At 44.1% G+C, this 17,876-nt stretch overlaps 1 protein-coding gene across 5 annotated transcripts in view; it reads left to right on the top strand.

The window, feature by feature from the left end:
* The window catches only part of PCLO (piccolo presynaptic cytomatrix protein), a 1,384,288-nt gene that overhangs the window by 1,289,834 nt on the left and 76,578 nt on the right, over window positions 1-17,876 (top strand). For all 5 annotated transcript variants that reach the window (XM_085652900.1, XM_085652897.1, XM_085652899.1 and 2 more), the window contains one exon: window positions 15,899-16,033. In XM_085652900.1, the coding sequence (XP_085509026.1) occupies window positions 15,899-16,033 (135 nt within the window). The remainder of the gene's footprint in view (window positions 1-15,898; window positions 16,034-17,876) is intronic.

Here is a 17,876-nt window from a genome sequence, read left to right as displayed (position 1 = left end):
CCGGACCCCCCTACGCTCTGTGCCTTAAACTCCATTACAGGGGGGCTGCAGAATTCTGCATAATGGCGCCTTGATGCGCATGCGGGGTGGCCCCAGGCCCACTGGGAAGGATGACTCCCCGGTCCCCGCACCCGACAGCCTAATTACCAGCTGTCACTACCCCTGGGGTTACATGGTGCTGACCTCTAAGGACTGAAGACTATGCTTACCAATCATGACCTTACCGCCTGACCAGAGACACCCTAAATACGGCAATATCTAACTGAAAGAGAAATTCAACCTCACGCTTTTAGTCATACGCTAATACAGAATCAATTACAAACAATCACTTTGTTACCTGCTGTTAGATCTGGGGGTCTCTAGTTGGCAGGGTAGGTACCACTGTCCAAGTAGGGACCCTTGCTTCTAGTCAGGGAAAGGGGGATACACTGTTAAGATAACCCCTGCTCACCCTCTAGGTAGCTTGGCCTGAGCAGTCTAGGCTATCAAAGGCAGTGTGTAAAGTATTTGTACCAACACTCACAGTAACACAGTGAAAACACCACAGATTTACTCCACACCAGTTTTAGAAAAATAATGTATCTTTACTAAAAACTTCACAAGACCAAATACTACAGACAAACCAACATATAATTCAAAAAGGTTACTTTAAAGATAGTTCAAGAGTTTGCAGAAAGTACTCCAGGATGTAAAAGTCAGTGTCCTGCACAATGCGACTCTCAATGCACAAAATGCGACACTCTCGTGCCCAACAGTACCTGTAGTTGCGATAAGGTTCCCAAAAGCTATCACAAGGAAGATGGCAAAGGCGATGCGATACTCCTGAGATCCTGGGGAGGCTTTGCAGCAGCCCTGCTTCACGCAGCAGAGGTGGATGCGCCGGCTCCGATCTGTAGGGGGAGGATGCGATGACTTTGGCTTTTGTTGCGTAGGTTTCTTAGGGGGAAGCTTAACGCACAGGTTCGATGCGACACGCTTCGATGTGGCGCGATGCGCGGCGCAGCGTTGACTTCCAGCGCCGCAACTCTCGATGCGCCACAGAACGGGACTCTGCGTCGACGCACACGATGACTGGAGACTTTCACGCACCGGCAGTGGTGCGGCTCGCAAACTGGTTCTGCGACGACCCTCGCAATGTCAGGAATCTTCACGCTTCGGGACGATGCTCGACGCACTCGGCGATGCGGGGACCCTGCGTGTTGCGATGGTGCCGCGATGAAATTTTCCACGCACTCTCGTTCTTGCGACACGCAATCGGATGATGCGTTGGGTACCAGTTGCTCTTTTTCACGCTTCTGCTTCCCAGCTCCCAAAACACAGCAAAACGACCTCCTGAGGCCCCAAGACTGGGCAAGCACTCCAAGGCAGGTCAGAACTCTCTCAGCAGTGTTCCAGGGGAGCTGGTGGTGAAGTCCTTTTGTTCCTGGGACTTCTTAACAGGGAGCCAGCTCTTCTCAGGCCTTTGGAGATCAGAATCAAAAGAAGGGGACACAGCAAAGTCCTTCCCCTCTCCTTGGCAGCAAAGCAAAACAGCAAGCAGGCAGTCTTCTCCTCTTCAGTGCTTTTCAGCTTTCTCCTTGGCAGAGGTTTCTTCTTAGTTCCAAAGTGATCTAAAGTTTAGGTGTCTGGGGTCCTCTTCTTATACCCCTCCAAGTCTTTGTCTCTCTTTGTTCCAGTGGGGGGATTCCCCTGCTCAAACCGGTTCCTGGGTGTGCTCTGCTCTGGAGCACCTGGTTCCTTTCAGAGTGAGGGGCAGGGTCGTTAGACGCTCAGCAGGAGGTGGAGCCTTCTTTGTGCCAGCAGAGGCAGAGTCCTCAGCCTGGCCAGCAGGGGGTGGAGCCAGCTTTGTGCTGGCAGGGGCAGCCCTATTCAAACCCAGGGACTACTCCTCCCACCCATCTAAAGCAGATCTCCCTATTCACCCTGCTGCTGACTCATCCAGGCACCTGGAGCCACCTAGCCCATCACATGACACCAGTCAGCCAACCAGCACACAGGCACACAGGAAGGTTAAACAGGAGAATAGCTACTTTCTAAAAAGTGCTATTCTCACACAGTGAATTTAAAAACCATCTTGCTAAAAAGATGTATAATTAAATTCTGAACACAAAGATACCAAACTTGGATTTTCTATCTTGCCCTTATGGGAATATAGGCATGTAAACAGCCTTCCCCATTCTATCCTATGGGCAAGATAGCCTCTCAGCAGTGAAAAACTAAGATGGCTGTAATTCACTACCAGGGCATGTTACACACCTCAGTACATGCCCTACCTTTCAGATACACTGCACCCAGCCCAGGGGGGTACCTAGGGCCACCATAGGGATGCCTGACATGTACAGAAAGGGAAGGATAAGGCCTGGTCAGTGGGTGCACTGGCCAGGTCGACATGGCAGTCCTGGACTGCACATAGGCACTGCAAGCAGGCCTAAGACATCATTTTAGCGCTACTCCTGTGGGTGGCACAATCAGTGCTGCAGCCCACTAGTAGCATTTGAATCACCAGCCCTGGCTAACCCTGCAAAAAGGGCCGTTTCCAACACCTGCAAATAAATTCGAAAAAAGGGGAACAAAAGATAGTTATCCATAACACACAAACAACAAACAACCTTCCAACAATACTTGCCTTAGGGGATGGTGGGTGGGAAAGAAAAGAGATTACGAGCCCGCCGCCGGCCCGGTGGATGTTCCTGTGGGGATCAAGAACAAGAGACTGTTCTGCTCCCCACAGCCCCCTTTTAAGGGGGGCGCCCCCAGGCTAACCGGATCAGACCGGTCTACCTGGGCGCAGGCTGAACGTTTTCGAACCGGAAGCACCAAGTGCTTCCGGCTCAAAAGAGGCCGCCTCACCCATTGGATAATGCGGGAGGAGCGAGCGCCGCGTCATTTGCTGATGCGGCCCCCCCCCTACTCCTCGCCGGGGACAGTGTGACTGCCATAATGGCGGCACGGTCCATTCTAGCCCTCGCCTTCTCCAGACACTTTCTTAATTTAAAATATCAAGTCTCATTTATCTAAAATACTTAATAATGGTGGGTGCGCGAGGCTCACCCAACTCTTTTTTTAATTATAAAAATTTACAAATAAACACCGCCTCGCATGTTCCGGAATGTACACTCCGAGCTGGTTCCTTGCCTTCCGCCCTGAAGGCAGGTTCCTGGCCAGCGAGGGGGTTAAAGTTCCTGTTGGTCTGAGTACAGTAGGAGTAGTTTTCCACTCCCAGTGCAAAAGGTGTGCTGGCAACAGCCCCTGCCGGCGATGTGAGCCAAGGAATGGGGATTGTTTGAGATAAACTTTGGATCTTTTGGAGCCAGTGCCACTGCATGAACAGCATGACTGTGGACGGAGATGCTGCAGAAGGAATTTCGGATCTGCATGCCGCTCAGCATGGAGGAGGTAAGATGGCGCCTCTAACGTAGCAGCATGGGTTAACCGCTCATTGCTGAGATCCTTTTGCAAGTCAGTGTTTTGAATCCCCCTGGGTCGACTCAGCCTTTCATCCTTCTGAGGAGGAGGGCTGGCCTTTAGTAATGGTGGTAATCGAGTAGCATGTCTGAGGCTCTTAAATTAAAATCCTAGGTCAGTAGTGAAATTAACTACCCTTGCGCTTCTTTTCATCCTTTCAAGAGCAATTACATGAGTAAATTCAGTTGGCTTAAACGAAGAACCTGTTATTTACAGTGTTTGAAGCATGCTTTAGTGTTCTGTATATTAAACCCTACATCTGCACTGAAGCCAGCTCGTCTACCAGTATCCAGCTGGGCTGCCGCCAAGCTTTCACCTCTACCTTTCTTTCACTCACACATCTAGCCACGCGCGGACGATGCGTCACTGTTTAAGGCGCTCCACATTGAGTGGGAATTATGCGAGCTGCTCCGATTTGTACCTCTCTGTGTGCTCGAGATGGTGTTTACAAATGAGCCACGAGCACAGACAGTTTCCCCATGTCAGATATGCATAGCTCGCCCACGTCTGTTTTTCTCGAAGCATCCTGGTACTTTTAGTTTTATGTATCCTACATCTTAAATACCCCGGATGTTATAAATTCGCAGTCTATGACTGAATCCTTCAACAGAGATTTCATTTACAGAAAGTCCGACTTGTATTAGCTTGACAATTGTGGCTCAAGGAGACGGCCCTTCTAATAATGCCTTCCCACTTTACCAATGATGTGTGATCTTGGACAAAACACTTTTCATGTTCTACAGTTCCCATACCTGGTTTAATCAAAAGTGTTTGGAAATGAGCTGAAAGTCGGTACAAGTACTATAAAAAAATGACTGACTATGACATGGAGTCACTTGGGAGCTATTTGTACAACATCTGCAGGAATTCTAAGCTTTTTAGTCAACTTCTCTCTGTATGTTTGGGCTTGTCAGCCTCTCCGACAGACATAACTAGAAAGGCAAGTCTGTTAAGTTCCATAATGCAGTTGCTGGTGGCTAGGAAGTCAGGACCCGACAAAGGTACCCCACATGAGATGGGGATACATATAGGGACACCATACACATGCCCTGCTGTGCAAGGCATGCCCATGTGCTGCACCTGTGCGGGCCCGTGTGTGCTGGTCCATGAGTATCCATGTGCAGTGTGAGGTAAGCAATGGGCCGGCATCAGCTGCAGACCAGGTGGTGTCTATAGATGTACAGTGGATGTTCTGATGTCAATAATTACTGGTTGCTGTATTTGCACATTAATAGCCACCATTCGTGTTTAAAAAGTATAGGTTGCTGTATTTGCACATTCGTGTTTGAAAAAGGTACAGGTTATTGCATTAGCACATAAATATTCACCATTCGTGTTTGGTTATTGCTGCTGCACAAACAGCAGTGCATTCAAATTTCACAAGCTGAGAGAACTAACTCTGCTTTTGAGCTTATGGTCGCCTTGCTTTCCTGTCGCCCCAACTCTATGTATTATATGAGATTAGTGCATGGTTATCCAACATGCCCAACCAGGAAGAAACATACAGCTTATAAGACATAATACTTTTCAATAAAACACAGAGGCTCGGTCTGGAGGTGGAGATGGGTCGGGGGCAGAATCTAACAAGCATTTGCAATGCATTAAGTCTCGCATTTGCGAGAGTTTAAGCTATTGACATTGTAAATAACAATGCCTTTTATTTATGTGATTTGAAAACCCGCAAGCTTGTGTAAACACGCACTTTGTACTTATAGTTGTTGCTTACGAGAAGCAAGGCTGTCAGTAACTGCACCTCTTTTACTGCCAGCCTTGCTTATCGTAAGCAAGGACTATAAGTGCAAAGTGCGTGTTTACACAAGCTTGTGGGTTTTCAAATCACATAAATAAAAGGCATTGTTATTTACAATGTCAATAGCTGAAACTCTCGCAAATGCGAGACTTAATGCATTGCAAATGCTTGTTAGATTCTGCCCCTGACCCATCTCCACCTGCCATGTCTTATTGTGGGTGTTGGTATCTGCCTGCTGCCTGTACTTGTAGCAGTGATGCCTTGTCTTACTGTGGGTGTTGGTATCCGTCTGCTGCCTGTACTTGTAGCAGGGATGCCTTGTCTTACTGTGGGTGTTGGTATCCGTCTGCTCCCTGCACTTGCAGCACCCCGGTGCCCTTGAAAACAATGTGCCTTCGTTGCAGGGCCTGGATGTTGCACAGTCTGTGGCCTTCAGTGGAAGAACTGTTTAAACCATCAAATGTGCCTTTTAGACCATAGCATGATTGTGACTTTGAAATTATGCTCTGGTTTGATCCAAAACGTGATTGGCAAGTCTTTAAGCGCTAGCTAAAGCAGACTGGTCCAAACAAGTCGATGGGTGAGTAGAGGACATGCCTACTTGCATTGGCATGGTCTCAGACCCAGCCCACTTAAAGGCCTGCACTGCACGTAATGATCCTAAATTCAGATCTATTTGCAATATTCTAACTTTTGAATGTATTAGTCTAGTATCTTAAGTGTAAAATTTTGATATATGGGGGCACTGCTTTACTCCTTCACGTTGGATAGTACAAACCAGTCCGCATTTTTTCTGTGTAGCCAAAGAAATTAGCCAACATCTTCTCTAACTCACCCCAGGCCCAGGAGACCATCTTATCCTGTACTCTGCAAGTACCTGGCTTGAACTGAATCATTTCAACATTTACACTTTATCCTATCCCTGGCCTTCAATGCAGTGGAAATCAATGTCCGGGAGCCTAGGTGCATTGACTTAAAGGAGCGCATCGATTGAAAAGTCTGGAGGTGCATTTCCCTTTTCTTCCCCTGCCAAGGTCGCCTAAGGATAGAACCTGGATTTAGAAATAATTGCAAAGAAGAATCAGCGATTGGCCGTGTTTATTGCCTTAGACCTCAAAAAAATAAAGTATGATAATGGGTTGAATTGCAATCAGCGAAGCCTTTAGTTGAAAGCATTCGGCCATTTTGCAGCGTCCTGTGAGTTGATGTAATGAATATTGATCTCCAACTTCGTTACACATTTAAATAGTTTCGGCTCGTACCTCTTTGAAACCAAGAACCCCTTACCAAACTTCAAAATCCATATTTTCTCTGTCTAAGCTGCCTCGTTGGATGCATTTTTATTTTATAAAAATGTACTGGCTGGCCGGCTGCTGACTCCGGAGGAATGCTGCTGGTATTAAACAACACGGTGCCTGTCCTCTCTCTTAAGAGATTTTTAAAGTAATGGCTTTGTCCTTTACCCGCCTGTTTTCAGCATCGCTCTCTGCCTTTAAATCATCAGTATGCTCGGCGATAACCCATTCTGACTTATGTCTGTTGTCTGGCGCTCTCCGCTGTGCAATATTAATCAATGCCACCAATATTAGAAGGAGAAAATGCCTGCCCACAGTATCGTGAGCGCTGATTAATTGCTAAGGCTCTGGTACAGTGGGCAGGGAAAGTTAGAACAAGCCTTTGTCCTTTATTGGTTGAAAATGCAGTTGTTTTGTGGGATTTCGCAAAGAATATCATTTAACCTTTGAAATGCTGCACTTTGTATCTTCTAAAGGCAGCTTTTCTATAACTATTGCAATATTGAGGAAACTGCTTGAATTCATTCTCACCAGGGATTAGCAGAGCTGCCCTGTTTTCAGACTGCTTACTTGGGACTTTTCCATCGTTTCAGTGTACTTATGAGTGACATTCAACATCCAAATGTGTGACACTATGAGTGACACTTTCTCACAAGCAAAACCAAGCAATGAAGAACATGGAAAGAAAGAAATATCAGAAATTACATATTTCAAAATTAGGGCTCACAGAGTGTTACACATGGCATAAGGCGATTCGACAGCTGTGGATGAAGAGCTCAAATCTTCAAACTGCTCACATAAGACACATTTACGTTTATTTGTGACATGGTTTTGTGTGATATTTCTATGTCCCACGTGTGACACTATGAGTGACTTTTTTGTTGAGAAATTTGAGAAATGAGCGAAGAACATTGGTGTGTGTGTGATGTTAATTTTAAAAAAATGGATTAAAATGTTTATAACCTTCAAAATGGTTTAGGTTGTTAGGGTGCAACACCGTTCCCCTTCATTTTTGTTTCATTGGCATCTCAATTTCTCTCCTGTTTCAGGCATTCTCTTGGGTTAGTGTCAAATACCTAACTTCTCTTATGCCAGTCAACACCTCTCCACCAAAATCACTATCTCCTACTGTCATGTGCTTCTTTACCTATCATTGTTCACATGCCCTTCACAGTTTATTTGCCCTATTGTTTGATTTCCACTATCTCAGAGCAGTGTAATATGCGGATGTGATGAGATGAGAGAAGTGCTCAAGCGTTTACACCGTTAAAAAAATATTTAGAGAGTACAATTAGATGATGAAATAATCAGTCTCTTGCCAAAACCACTTACTAGTTTATGAATAAACTTCTCCACACAAAAACATCACTTCTGATTGATTTATCACCTTACTGCTAGTAGGGCAGGGACACTAATAATGCAGAAAGGAGTTAGAAGTGCTTTGTTTTCCTGATATTGCTGTCATTCCGGCCATGTGTCACGCATTAGGGGTTAGAATAATGCATTATAAGGCAAATTACAGCTTTACCGCAAGAGTCAGACATTTTCACGCCTCATTAAGTTCAGCACCATGCCTCTGTACACAGTGTTGTCATATGAATTATTTGACTCGGCTGATAGACGCTCCTCATTGACAGACATGATTGCCAAAGATCGCTGCAGTCTAATAAACGTGCAGGTTTGGTGTTAACCCTGATTGGACTGTGCCATTGTTGCCCGTAAGGTTGGTTTGGCCCTTTATTGGTTACTGTTATCTCAGAAATGGTGTCAGTGGGGAACGTGTCCCATCCACATCTGTGGGGTCTGTGAACATCACCCCACTTGATGATACAACCTGCCTCGGAGGCTAGGACTGTCTAGAAGGGACGGTGTTAGACCTGGCATCATTGGAGAGGGTTTCCCCTGTATTTTTGCCTTTACCTCCTGTGTTTTTGCTGTGTGTTGGACTCTGTTTTGCTGGTCTAGATGCTTTGGGCACTTTGCCACTGCTGTTCAGCGCCAAAGTGCATGCGCTCCCTTTGTAAATTGTTGTTATGGATTGGTGATTCCATGGTTGGAATATTTGTTTTACTAGCCCGTCCTTTGTATGTTTTGAACAACCCCACGTTTGCCAAGAGAGGAGTGGTATTTTTGGACGCCCGTCTCTTCCTCCTTTTCCTCATTTTGTGTTTATAGTGCGTTTATGACGGGGAGTATGGAAAGGAGCAGTACCTCTCTCCCCTTCGTTCTTTGTGTGTTGATATGCAGTTCTGCTCTCTCCAGTTGAGGCAATGCAGGAAAGTAACTATGCTTGACGCCTTGCGTTGCCTTATCTGGCCCTCAGTTTTTTATAGTCGGGTTCTGAGACATCTGTGTGGATGCCCAAAAACTCTACCTAAACATTTGTAGGGGATTCTAATGTTTAAAGTATGCTTGCAGTTATATTAAAATAAAATGAGTCTGAGAAAGCTGCAATACATACCCCTTTTTAGGGCTCGCGCCTGCATTGCAGTGCGTAGCACTGCTCGCGCAGAGAGCCATTTTGTATGGGGTGCTGAAAGCTGCTCACACGCTTTTGCGTGTTATCAGGCTTTCGCCGGCTGCCATTGGGTTTAGCGTGTTTTTTTAATAAAAATAATGCACGCAATTGGGCAAAGGCGGGCGCATGTCCCGCCTTTACTCCGCCCATTCCCACCGGTGGCCAGCACGCGCAGCAGCGCGCGTTCGCCTCACTGCCGCGCTCCCTCCCCCTGTTTCTCTGTGGTGTGCACGCACCACTGGTTTCGATTCCCGCGTCGGCTCCTCTGTAGTGCGCGTGCAACACTGGTTGCTGTCTGGTTCATTTTCCCATGAAAAAGATAAGAAGTCAAGCAGTGGCCCTTCATAAGAAGTATTGTCCAGAAAAATATATTCTTGGTGTATTAATGACTGTAAGGAGTCCCAGACCGTCAGTGATATTCGATCTGTGTTGAACTTTGCGCATAAACACTATGCAACTCTTAGCTTTTGTACACCTTCGCGCCGCATGCAGAAACTTGGTAAGTAACCCACAATGACTTATGCGCGATGTAATTTACAGCTGTCAGCAGGGTTACGGGTGAGGAGAGAGTGGTAGAGAAATCCCACTGCTCCGCCATACGAAAACACAGTGCTGCAAAGAACGATGTACCTGCCGGTGGGGCAGTATTACTCACAGCTGCAGGAAAGTCTCGGACAGGAAGCGGCAGCAGCTGTAATTCTGAGCTTCCTTCCTTCTGTTTGTTTATGTTATGTCTCATCACTGTGCACAGTGTGGGCCAAATAAAGTAAAGATGTCTGCATAAAAGTAATATTTCGTTGTTTAAATTATCTTGGTGAATGTCTTACATTGAGCATTGTTTTGATTGGTATTCGCTTTATTTTCAGTCACAGATATTAAAAATAATGGCAGTCACAGGAATGACGTTCTATCGTTAAGGAGTGGGCAAAAGTGAAGAAACACAAATATAATTCATCTTGAAATTTCATTTGAGGACAATCAAGGCGTTTCATGTGCTTGGGACCTCATTCGAGTGCTTAGGCAAAAGTAGTGTTAATTTCGTAGCTCTGGAGTTATTAATAAGACTGGTGGTCATGTTAAACCTGTTGGTGCAGGAAAAATAGGAACTTCTGGTTGAAGCTTGATAATGCCCTGAGTAATGAAGAATAACCGGTTTAATTAGTATTTTTGAGTTTGATTCCCTGGTAATTTCTCATTTTCCCCTGCAGCTTCTTATTCAATGTCCCAGGAAACAAGCATTTGCAATGCAATAGGTCTCCATATGCGAGAGTTTAAGCTATTGGCATTGAAAATAACAATGCCTTTTATTTATGTTTTAAAATCAACACATAAATAAAAGGCAATGTCATTTACAATGGCAATAGATCAAACTCGAGTAAATGCGAGACCTATTGCATTGCAAATGCTTGTTTCTTAAACGATTTATATTTAAAAAATGCCTACATTTCAAGTTACCTGATGTTCACATCTGTCTTCTATATTTGACAAACTCTAGTTGTAGCTCTTATAATTCAATATGTTCTAGTACACTGCAACTCTTCCTATTAGCCGGGAGTTCACATGGGGTGTGCAATTTGCACCACTTAATAAGTCGAAATTGTCAAAAAATACATCCACGATTCCCGTTTGGGCCTATTGCGTGCACTGCAATTGAACTGACCTAAGAGGGTATGAAAGCACTGAAACTGGATAATAAATTTGTAGATGTTCCGAACACCCCCCCCCCCCCAAATGTGTTTGGTCCTGGGCCCCCCAAAATCTTGGAGTAGGCTCCTTCGAAGAAAAGTGAAATGAAGTTCTTGAAGAGAGGAGGCACTTGAGGGCACTTAAAACTTCCCCTTGCTGAGAGACCCAAGATGTTCAACTTTAAGGGAAAAGGAAAAAACTATTTGAATCCATTATCGGGTGGGAAGCGGAGAACATACGATAATAAATGCAGTCTGACCAACCCTCGTGTGATCGCAGAGTCCCTGCACTTCCTCTGCATTTTAGCCCATGTCTCACATAGGTAAAGTAAGGGTTGGAGGTGTGAATTGCATTTCCTCCTGTTTCCACATTTTCTTTTTTTTTTTACTCTCCTCATATGACCTCCGTAGCTATAGCACCCATTTGACCTGTACCACCTCTGGTGCATATTAGCTTGGTGGTTCCACTCTCAGCTGATGTTCTTTACGGGGAATACCTATAACATGCAACCTGAGCTGACCAGAGGTTTTAATCATTGGAACTTTGTCTTATCCCTAAACTCAACCAGAAGCTGCATCATCCAAAAGATTTCAAAACAGCACCTTATCTGGCTTTTCTCTATAAACATTTACTCTTTGATCTAGCGTTCTAAAATATCTAACAGAATGCCGCCAAGCATTCCAAGTGAGAGGTATCATCTGGCGCCACAATTTACAGATCTCCCTCCTGGCCAGCAATATCAAGTAAAACACCCGTTTTTGTTGGGAACCTTTCGGGTCTGATACTCCCCCCAATGCAGGAGCAAAACCAAATATTATGAGAGATGAGCTTACCTCCACGATGCTACCTAGGGCCCTGGAGATAGTCTTACCCACATTTGTCCAATATTCTTGTATCTTAGGACAGGAAGCGAATACGTGGACTTCATCTGCATTCTGGCGGCCGCATCTCAGGCAGCTCGCTTCTCCACCGCCCTTTATTTTGGATATCTTAAGTGGGGGCCAGTAAATCCTGTGGAGTGTGAAAAGGTGATTTCTTCTGAGTGCAGCAGATTTAATCGGGGGTAAAGAATATCTAGAGATACTTGCCATAAGGTTTCCAGCTCCTCCCTCGGCAAGTAGTTCTCCCAGACTCTGTATGGCTGCTCCATATTTCTATCTGTTTCTGCCAAGAGGTGATTATACCATTGCGCCACTTCTTTTTTCCTAGGGGCTAGGTCTAAAAGGTTGTTTTCCATACTGTTATCTTCCAAGAGTGGCCAGCATTGACTCTTGCACCAGGAAGAGAGCTGATAGAACTTGAACCTAGACAGGGTACTGCTAGTAATATGTTCCCAGGAATGACATTTATCACCTAGTACAAAAGAGTACATGAGAAAACTGAGATCATGGCCTGGAACATCGTCGATCAGGAGGGGAACTTTGCCAAAGAACTTAGATACTTAGGAGTTATAATAACTCAGGATCCCTCCCAAATTCCTAAAAACCAATCTAGATAGAGTATCAAAGGAGGTCGATGTCCTATTAAAAAAATGGCAAAGTATCTCATTGTCACTCTATTGGCGAGTCAATCTGATTAAGATGTTTGTCCTTCCAAAATACACTTACCATTTTAACAACATCCCCTTAAAATTTGCAAATTCTGACATTCTCAAAATCCAGGGCAAGATATCTTCCTTTATCTGGGCAAGTAAAGCGATTTGGTTATCCTGGAAAAAACTTCGACACAAACTTCAGCGAGGGGGGGTGGGCCTACCAGATTTTCAGCTGTACTGTTGGGCCTATCAACTAAAGAACTGTAGGATGTTATTGCTCTCTCTGGATGACTCATTGATCGGCTGCATGTTCAAAGCCATGCTAGTAGGGGAAGGGGAGCTAGGTTACAGGTACAAATTTGGCTCTCCTAAATTCTTGAAAAAAATCATTTTAAAGACCCCCGTGTATGGTGGCAAGGTTGTGGTCGGACTGCCGAGATTGTTCAGGACTATCTTATTATAGTGAATGGGATCCAGTTTGGGATTCTCCCGGTACACCGGAGTGTCTTTTGGATACTCTTGCTTGTCCATTAAAAGAGGCAGGAGTCGTATATTGGAAAGACCCCATTTCCACATTTTCTAAGTATGTTGCAGATTTTAATCAATGCTGAGGCTGCCAAAGTATTTCCCTTTATTCTGAAATGTTTTGGCCGTGTATGTACTGCGCAACTTATGAAAACTCATAAAAGCTGAATGATAAGTTGATGCCGCAGGAGTACATCTGTCTAAATACACTTTTAGCCTTCATATGACATATTTTAGGCGCCTTAATAGTCACAAAACCTCAGATATCAGTATCATAAGTCCTTTAGTCTGTTGTTAAAAGCAATGTTTTATAAAGGATTTCTTTCCGAAGGCACTTTTTGAACAGCTGATTTCTCAAAAATGCATTATGACAGACGTAATTTCAGCCCTCCAGAAATGGGTCATTGCATTATTCAGGTCTTACTACCATTGGTTCCCAGAACAAAACTCAGCGATGAGCTCTGAATACACAGAATGCCAAGAGTAAAATGCTTTTCGTTCTTGGATAAAAGAGACAAGGACAGAGTTCAACCATTCCAGCTTCTGGTTCTTATTTTAATTTTGCAATTATTACCAGTGTAATGAAATAAATGGGAGACTCGCTCATTTGTTTGTCTCGTCTTGTTATGAGCAAGAGACTACTGCCTACAACACGCAGTGTGACCCTCCTTCAGGAGAGGTTGAATGCCTAACAAATCGTATTAAATGTGTGAAAGGAATTTGTCCACATTTAACACCATTTAAATCAAAGCGGCATTACTGCGTTACAAATGCAGTAATATCAATTTACTCCCCGGAAAAGCAGCGCCTGTTAGCATCAGCAATGTTGGTGCTAACATTGCAGCCTTAATACTGCTAAAACATACAGTAATACTGCTAAAACTAAACACTGCCTTAAATAAATTTGCGGTAATATAATGAATACCAGATTTGGAACGGATTTACAAATTCATGCTGTTACAAAGAAACATCTGAACAGCTCTGATCGAGCCCTTGTCCCTGTCAGTTAAGAAACATATACTTATGGTGTGGTGAAACTGTACATATTGGATGGGCATTTGTAGCATCGTATTGTCACCCATCGGAGTCATAGAGGGGTTATACATTTGAAAACTAGACTGATCCTTGTTAGGTCTGGCATTGCCATTTACAGTTTCACCACACCATAAGTATATGCAGTGCTTAATTTGTAAAACAATAAGTGCCAGGGCCCTTGTCAGGAGGCTACCGCAGCTCGCACTACCCATTACCCCAGCCATGCTGTCAACGACAATGCCTAAACAATTACAAATTATCACACAACTCCTACAAGGGTGACATTTCAGATGATTCGAGGTTCCCAAAGATGCAAGAATGGCTTGGGCAGCAGGTATTATAGTCATTCTTAATGTATTTTTAATTATTAATCAACTGTTGTGGTTATCTCTAAATCAGACAATTAGTGCCACCATGTGGCAGACTGCCAGAAGACCCGGTGTTGACAGTTAAGTGTGGGTGCCGAGCCCCAGTGAACACAGCCACAAATAAAGCACTGTCTGTCATTGGCAAAGAATATTTGATTTCACTAAAATATTATATATATATATATATATATATATATCATACTTAATTAAATGAGTTTTCAGCCACCTCTCTTTACACTTTGGTATGTTGTTGTGTCATTCCCATTTTGCTTCCATTCACTACAGCATTCAGTATGGGACAATGGGTCAACTTACATAAGCCTCTGTCTAATGTCACTCTGAGGGCCTGCATTTTTCTCTTTCACAAGGTGCACATCCACACAGAAGGAACTCCCTTTAGTGCCAGTGTTTCAGACAGGACCATTTGAAAAGTAATCAGAACAGGGTACAGCTCCTTCCCAGCATGCTGTCAGGAAGACCCTCTCCCCTCACACCTAGGTCTCCTTTGTCTTACTGTCTGGAAGCAATGCACAAACCCCAACAGCAGTTTAATTCACAGTCATGCAAGCGGGACACTGGTAGAAAGGCACCGTTGTTTTACGTAAGAAAATGACAACTTTCCCAAGGGGACTTGAGAGATTTTAACATTTGTGGCAATTTCAGCCAGATTGTGAAAGAGTTGTATTAATTTTCAGGTAATTTGTATCCCTTACATTGTGATATCACTTCTGTAACGCTATCTCCTGTGGTGCCACCTGGATCAACGGCTTTGTAATTTAGATTCTGTGATGTCCTAGTACATGGTTCAGTTTAGTCCCTGACTTTGCCCCTCTCACTACTCTGACACAATTATGCAGAGCAAGGGTCCTACATGCAAACCAGCAAAAGATGGGCTTTTTATACCCACACAGAAGGCTGAATCGGAAAATGTAAACTGTTAACACAGGCGCATGTGCCGTAATAGTTTCCTGAACTGTTTTCAAGTTGCGGAATCGAAGAAAACTGTGTCCATGCGTCTAAACTTCACCTTTCTTCCAATGTCTAATTATCGAACTGATGACTCAGTTAAAGCACACAGAGCCCCTGTGTAGGCAGGCCTCTGTCAGTAATTAGTCTGTGTTAATTCCAGAGAGCTCTCTTGGAAGCATTATCTAATGAGAATCGCTCTCGCATGCGTGTTGTTCCCTGCGGAGATATCGCTCTGTATGATGTCAGATGTCCCCTGCTGTCTGTTCTTCCTCTGATCTCAGTACAGAGGGTACTGCTTCTAAGTGAAATGAAGTCCTGTCGGTCTTTCGAGAGCGGGTTTTAGCTGTCCAGCGTGGAATCCTGCTTCTTTTAAAACCGTGTTTCTGAGTAACCTTTAATTCCAATCGAGCCTCGTTTTGGGCTTACAGCACGTACACTTAAAAAGGGTTCCGTCAACTCAAACTGCTCAGGAGGAGCTTAATGCATATTATTTAACTTGAATTTCGCAGTTCATCATAAAATACTTCTTTTGTGAAGCGCATGATTTTTTTTTATAAAGGCACTGATTATCTTTTCCAGCTACCCTATCTAACGTGATTAAGGATTTTTGTTAAAGATTGTTTTGAATGCAAAACATTCAGAAGTCTTTTTTGACCTGTGGGGTATGCATTGTAAGTCTTAAAAATGACATGCAACTTTTAAATTTGCTGTCTAATCAGATACAATAAAACGTTTTTTTATTTAAATTTTTAGGCAAAACGCAGGTTATGGGTGAAATGAAAGTTGCGTTGAAAAAGGAAATGAAGACAGACGGAGAGCAGCTGACAGTAGAAATCCTTCAATGTCGAAACATCACCTACAAATTTAAATCTCCAGATCATTTACCAGGTAAGAATGAAAAGATGGAAAATTCAAAACAGTTCATCTTAAGTAGGAGATGATAAACATAGATTTTGCAAAACTGCATTGTTTTCTATAGACCACGACAGGTACTGTCCTTGTTTTTCAAAGTAATTCAGTATTTGTGACAACATTACGCATGTAAGTCGTTTTCTTATGTTTGCACACGTTTATGTTGCATGAATACATATAGCACCAAAGCGGGATTCCTTTTGAATTTCTTTTGTGAAAAAGCAAGAAGAAATTTACACTAATCAATACTATTGTACAGTTATAGTATATTGGAAAATAAAAAGGAAAGTCCTACCAGTAAAGTTTTCCTCTGCATTTAAATTATGAGTCTCGGTAGGTGCATTGAGGAGCAAATCTCACCAGTCAAATTACATAGGTTGCAGTTTTGACCACAATCAACCACCAAAATGGCATTTCTGTGTTTTAAGGCCTTCAGCAATAGTTGCCATTCATATTCATTAAAAAAAATATCCAATTCTTATAGGGATATTACGCATAATTATTTCATTCCAGTTAAATGGAAAGTTCAAGTCACACCGACATTTTGAGGTCAAAGCTATATTTTTGTAGTTGCAATGCATACGCTTTTTAGGTCTCGCCTAGCTACTGCGTAGCAATCGCAATGCGAGACTCTAGTAAGGGGCTCCCAAAAGTGCTCCCAAAAGTGGATTGCATGGCGAGCACGCGCACAATCACATGCATCGTGCCGCCATGCAGTCCGTTTGGCATCGTACTTCAAAGGGTCCGCTCCCCCGCCTGGAATGCTCTCCCCCGCCAAGCGCGCGCGCCACGCTCCGCCGGGCTTGTCTTGTTTCTCTTGAAACATTCTTTCAGTCTCCTCTTGCTCTCACCCCCCCGCCTAGCTCGTTTTGTTTCTGTTTATTCGCTTAATCCATCGTCTCTACCCTGTGCTTTCCTCATTCCGTTTTCATTCTTCTGTCCCCTTCCAGAGCTGCCTTGGATTGCACACCTCCGCTGATTCCTCTGACCTCCTCTCCTCCATCCCCCTGGCTCGTCAGTGATCTCCCCCGCCCGACTCCCTCACTTCCCTCTCGTTGTGCCTAACAAGTTGTACAGATATTATAAACACATCAATTATGTAAAACAATGCAGTAATTACCGTCTCTACTGTACTCGGGCTCCCTTCCCCGCCCTTCCTCTCCATCTCTATTTCTCACCTTCCATTTCTGCTTTGTTGGTCTCCAACTGCTGTCAGCATTTTGGAAATACCAGCCTATTTTGAGCCACGTACCTTTATTTGCAGATCCCAGGTTCCGTGCACTAGGGCAACTGTTCTGCTGCAGCGTCGGCTATGTATGTAGCACGTACGCCAATTAATTTACCATAGTGTACATTTGTAAACAATTACGCAATCAAAACTGGTACTCATATCGACCTTGGGAGCATGAAAGGCTGATTTGAGCTTACCGACTTCGAACTCATAACCTTATGATCATGGACACAGCAGTGAAGGCTACAACTTCGTAAGGTATTTTAGCAGCATGAAAACAGGAAATTTCACTAGGGGTCACATTTACTTATAATTCATGCAACACAGTGCATCAAGGCAAGTTGCTGCGCTGCATTGCATGAATGGGAGAGAGTTATTTCTCCTCTGTACGCCTCACTTGGGAAGGCATAGCATTTTGAAACATTTCCAGTCTAATTAGGTGTAGTAAATACAGGAATGCGCCAAGATCCATGGGTGGGTGCATGGGAACGCCCATGCTCCACCCATAGACCGCCTTCCGACTGCAAGACAGCACTATGCGCTGCGTTGCATTACTCTGTATTTACTAAACCATGCAAAGTGGCTTTG

The sequence above is a fragment of the Triturus cristatus genome, chromosome 4_1, assembly GCF_964204655.1.
Source record: "Triturus cristatus chromosome 4_1, aTriCri1.1, whole genome shotgun sequence".
Taxonomy (NCBI): Eukaryota; Metazoa; Chordata; class Amphibia; order Caudata; family Salamandridae; genus Triturus; species Triturus cristatus.
The sequence above is the reverse complement of the archived record's forward strand: the minus strand, read 5'-3'. Positions and strand labels throughout refer to the sequence as shown.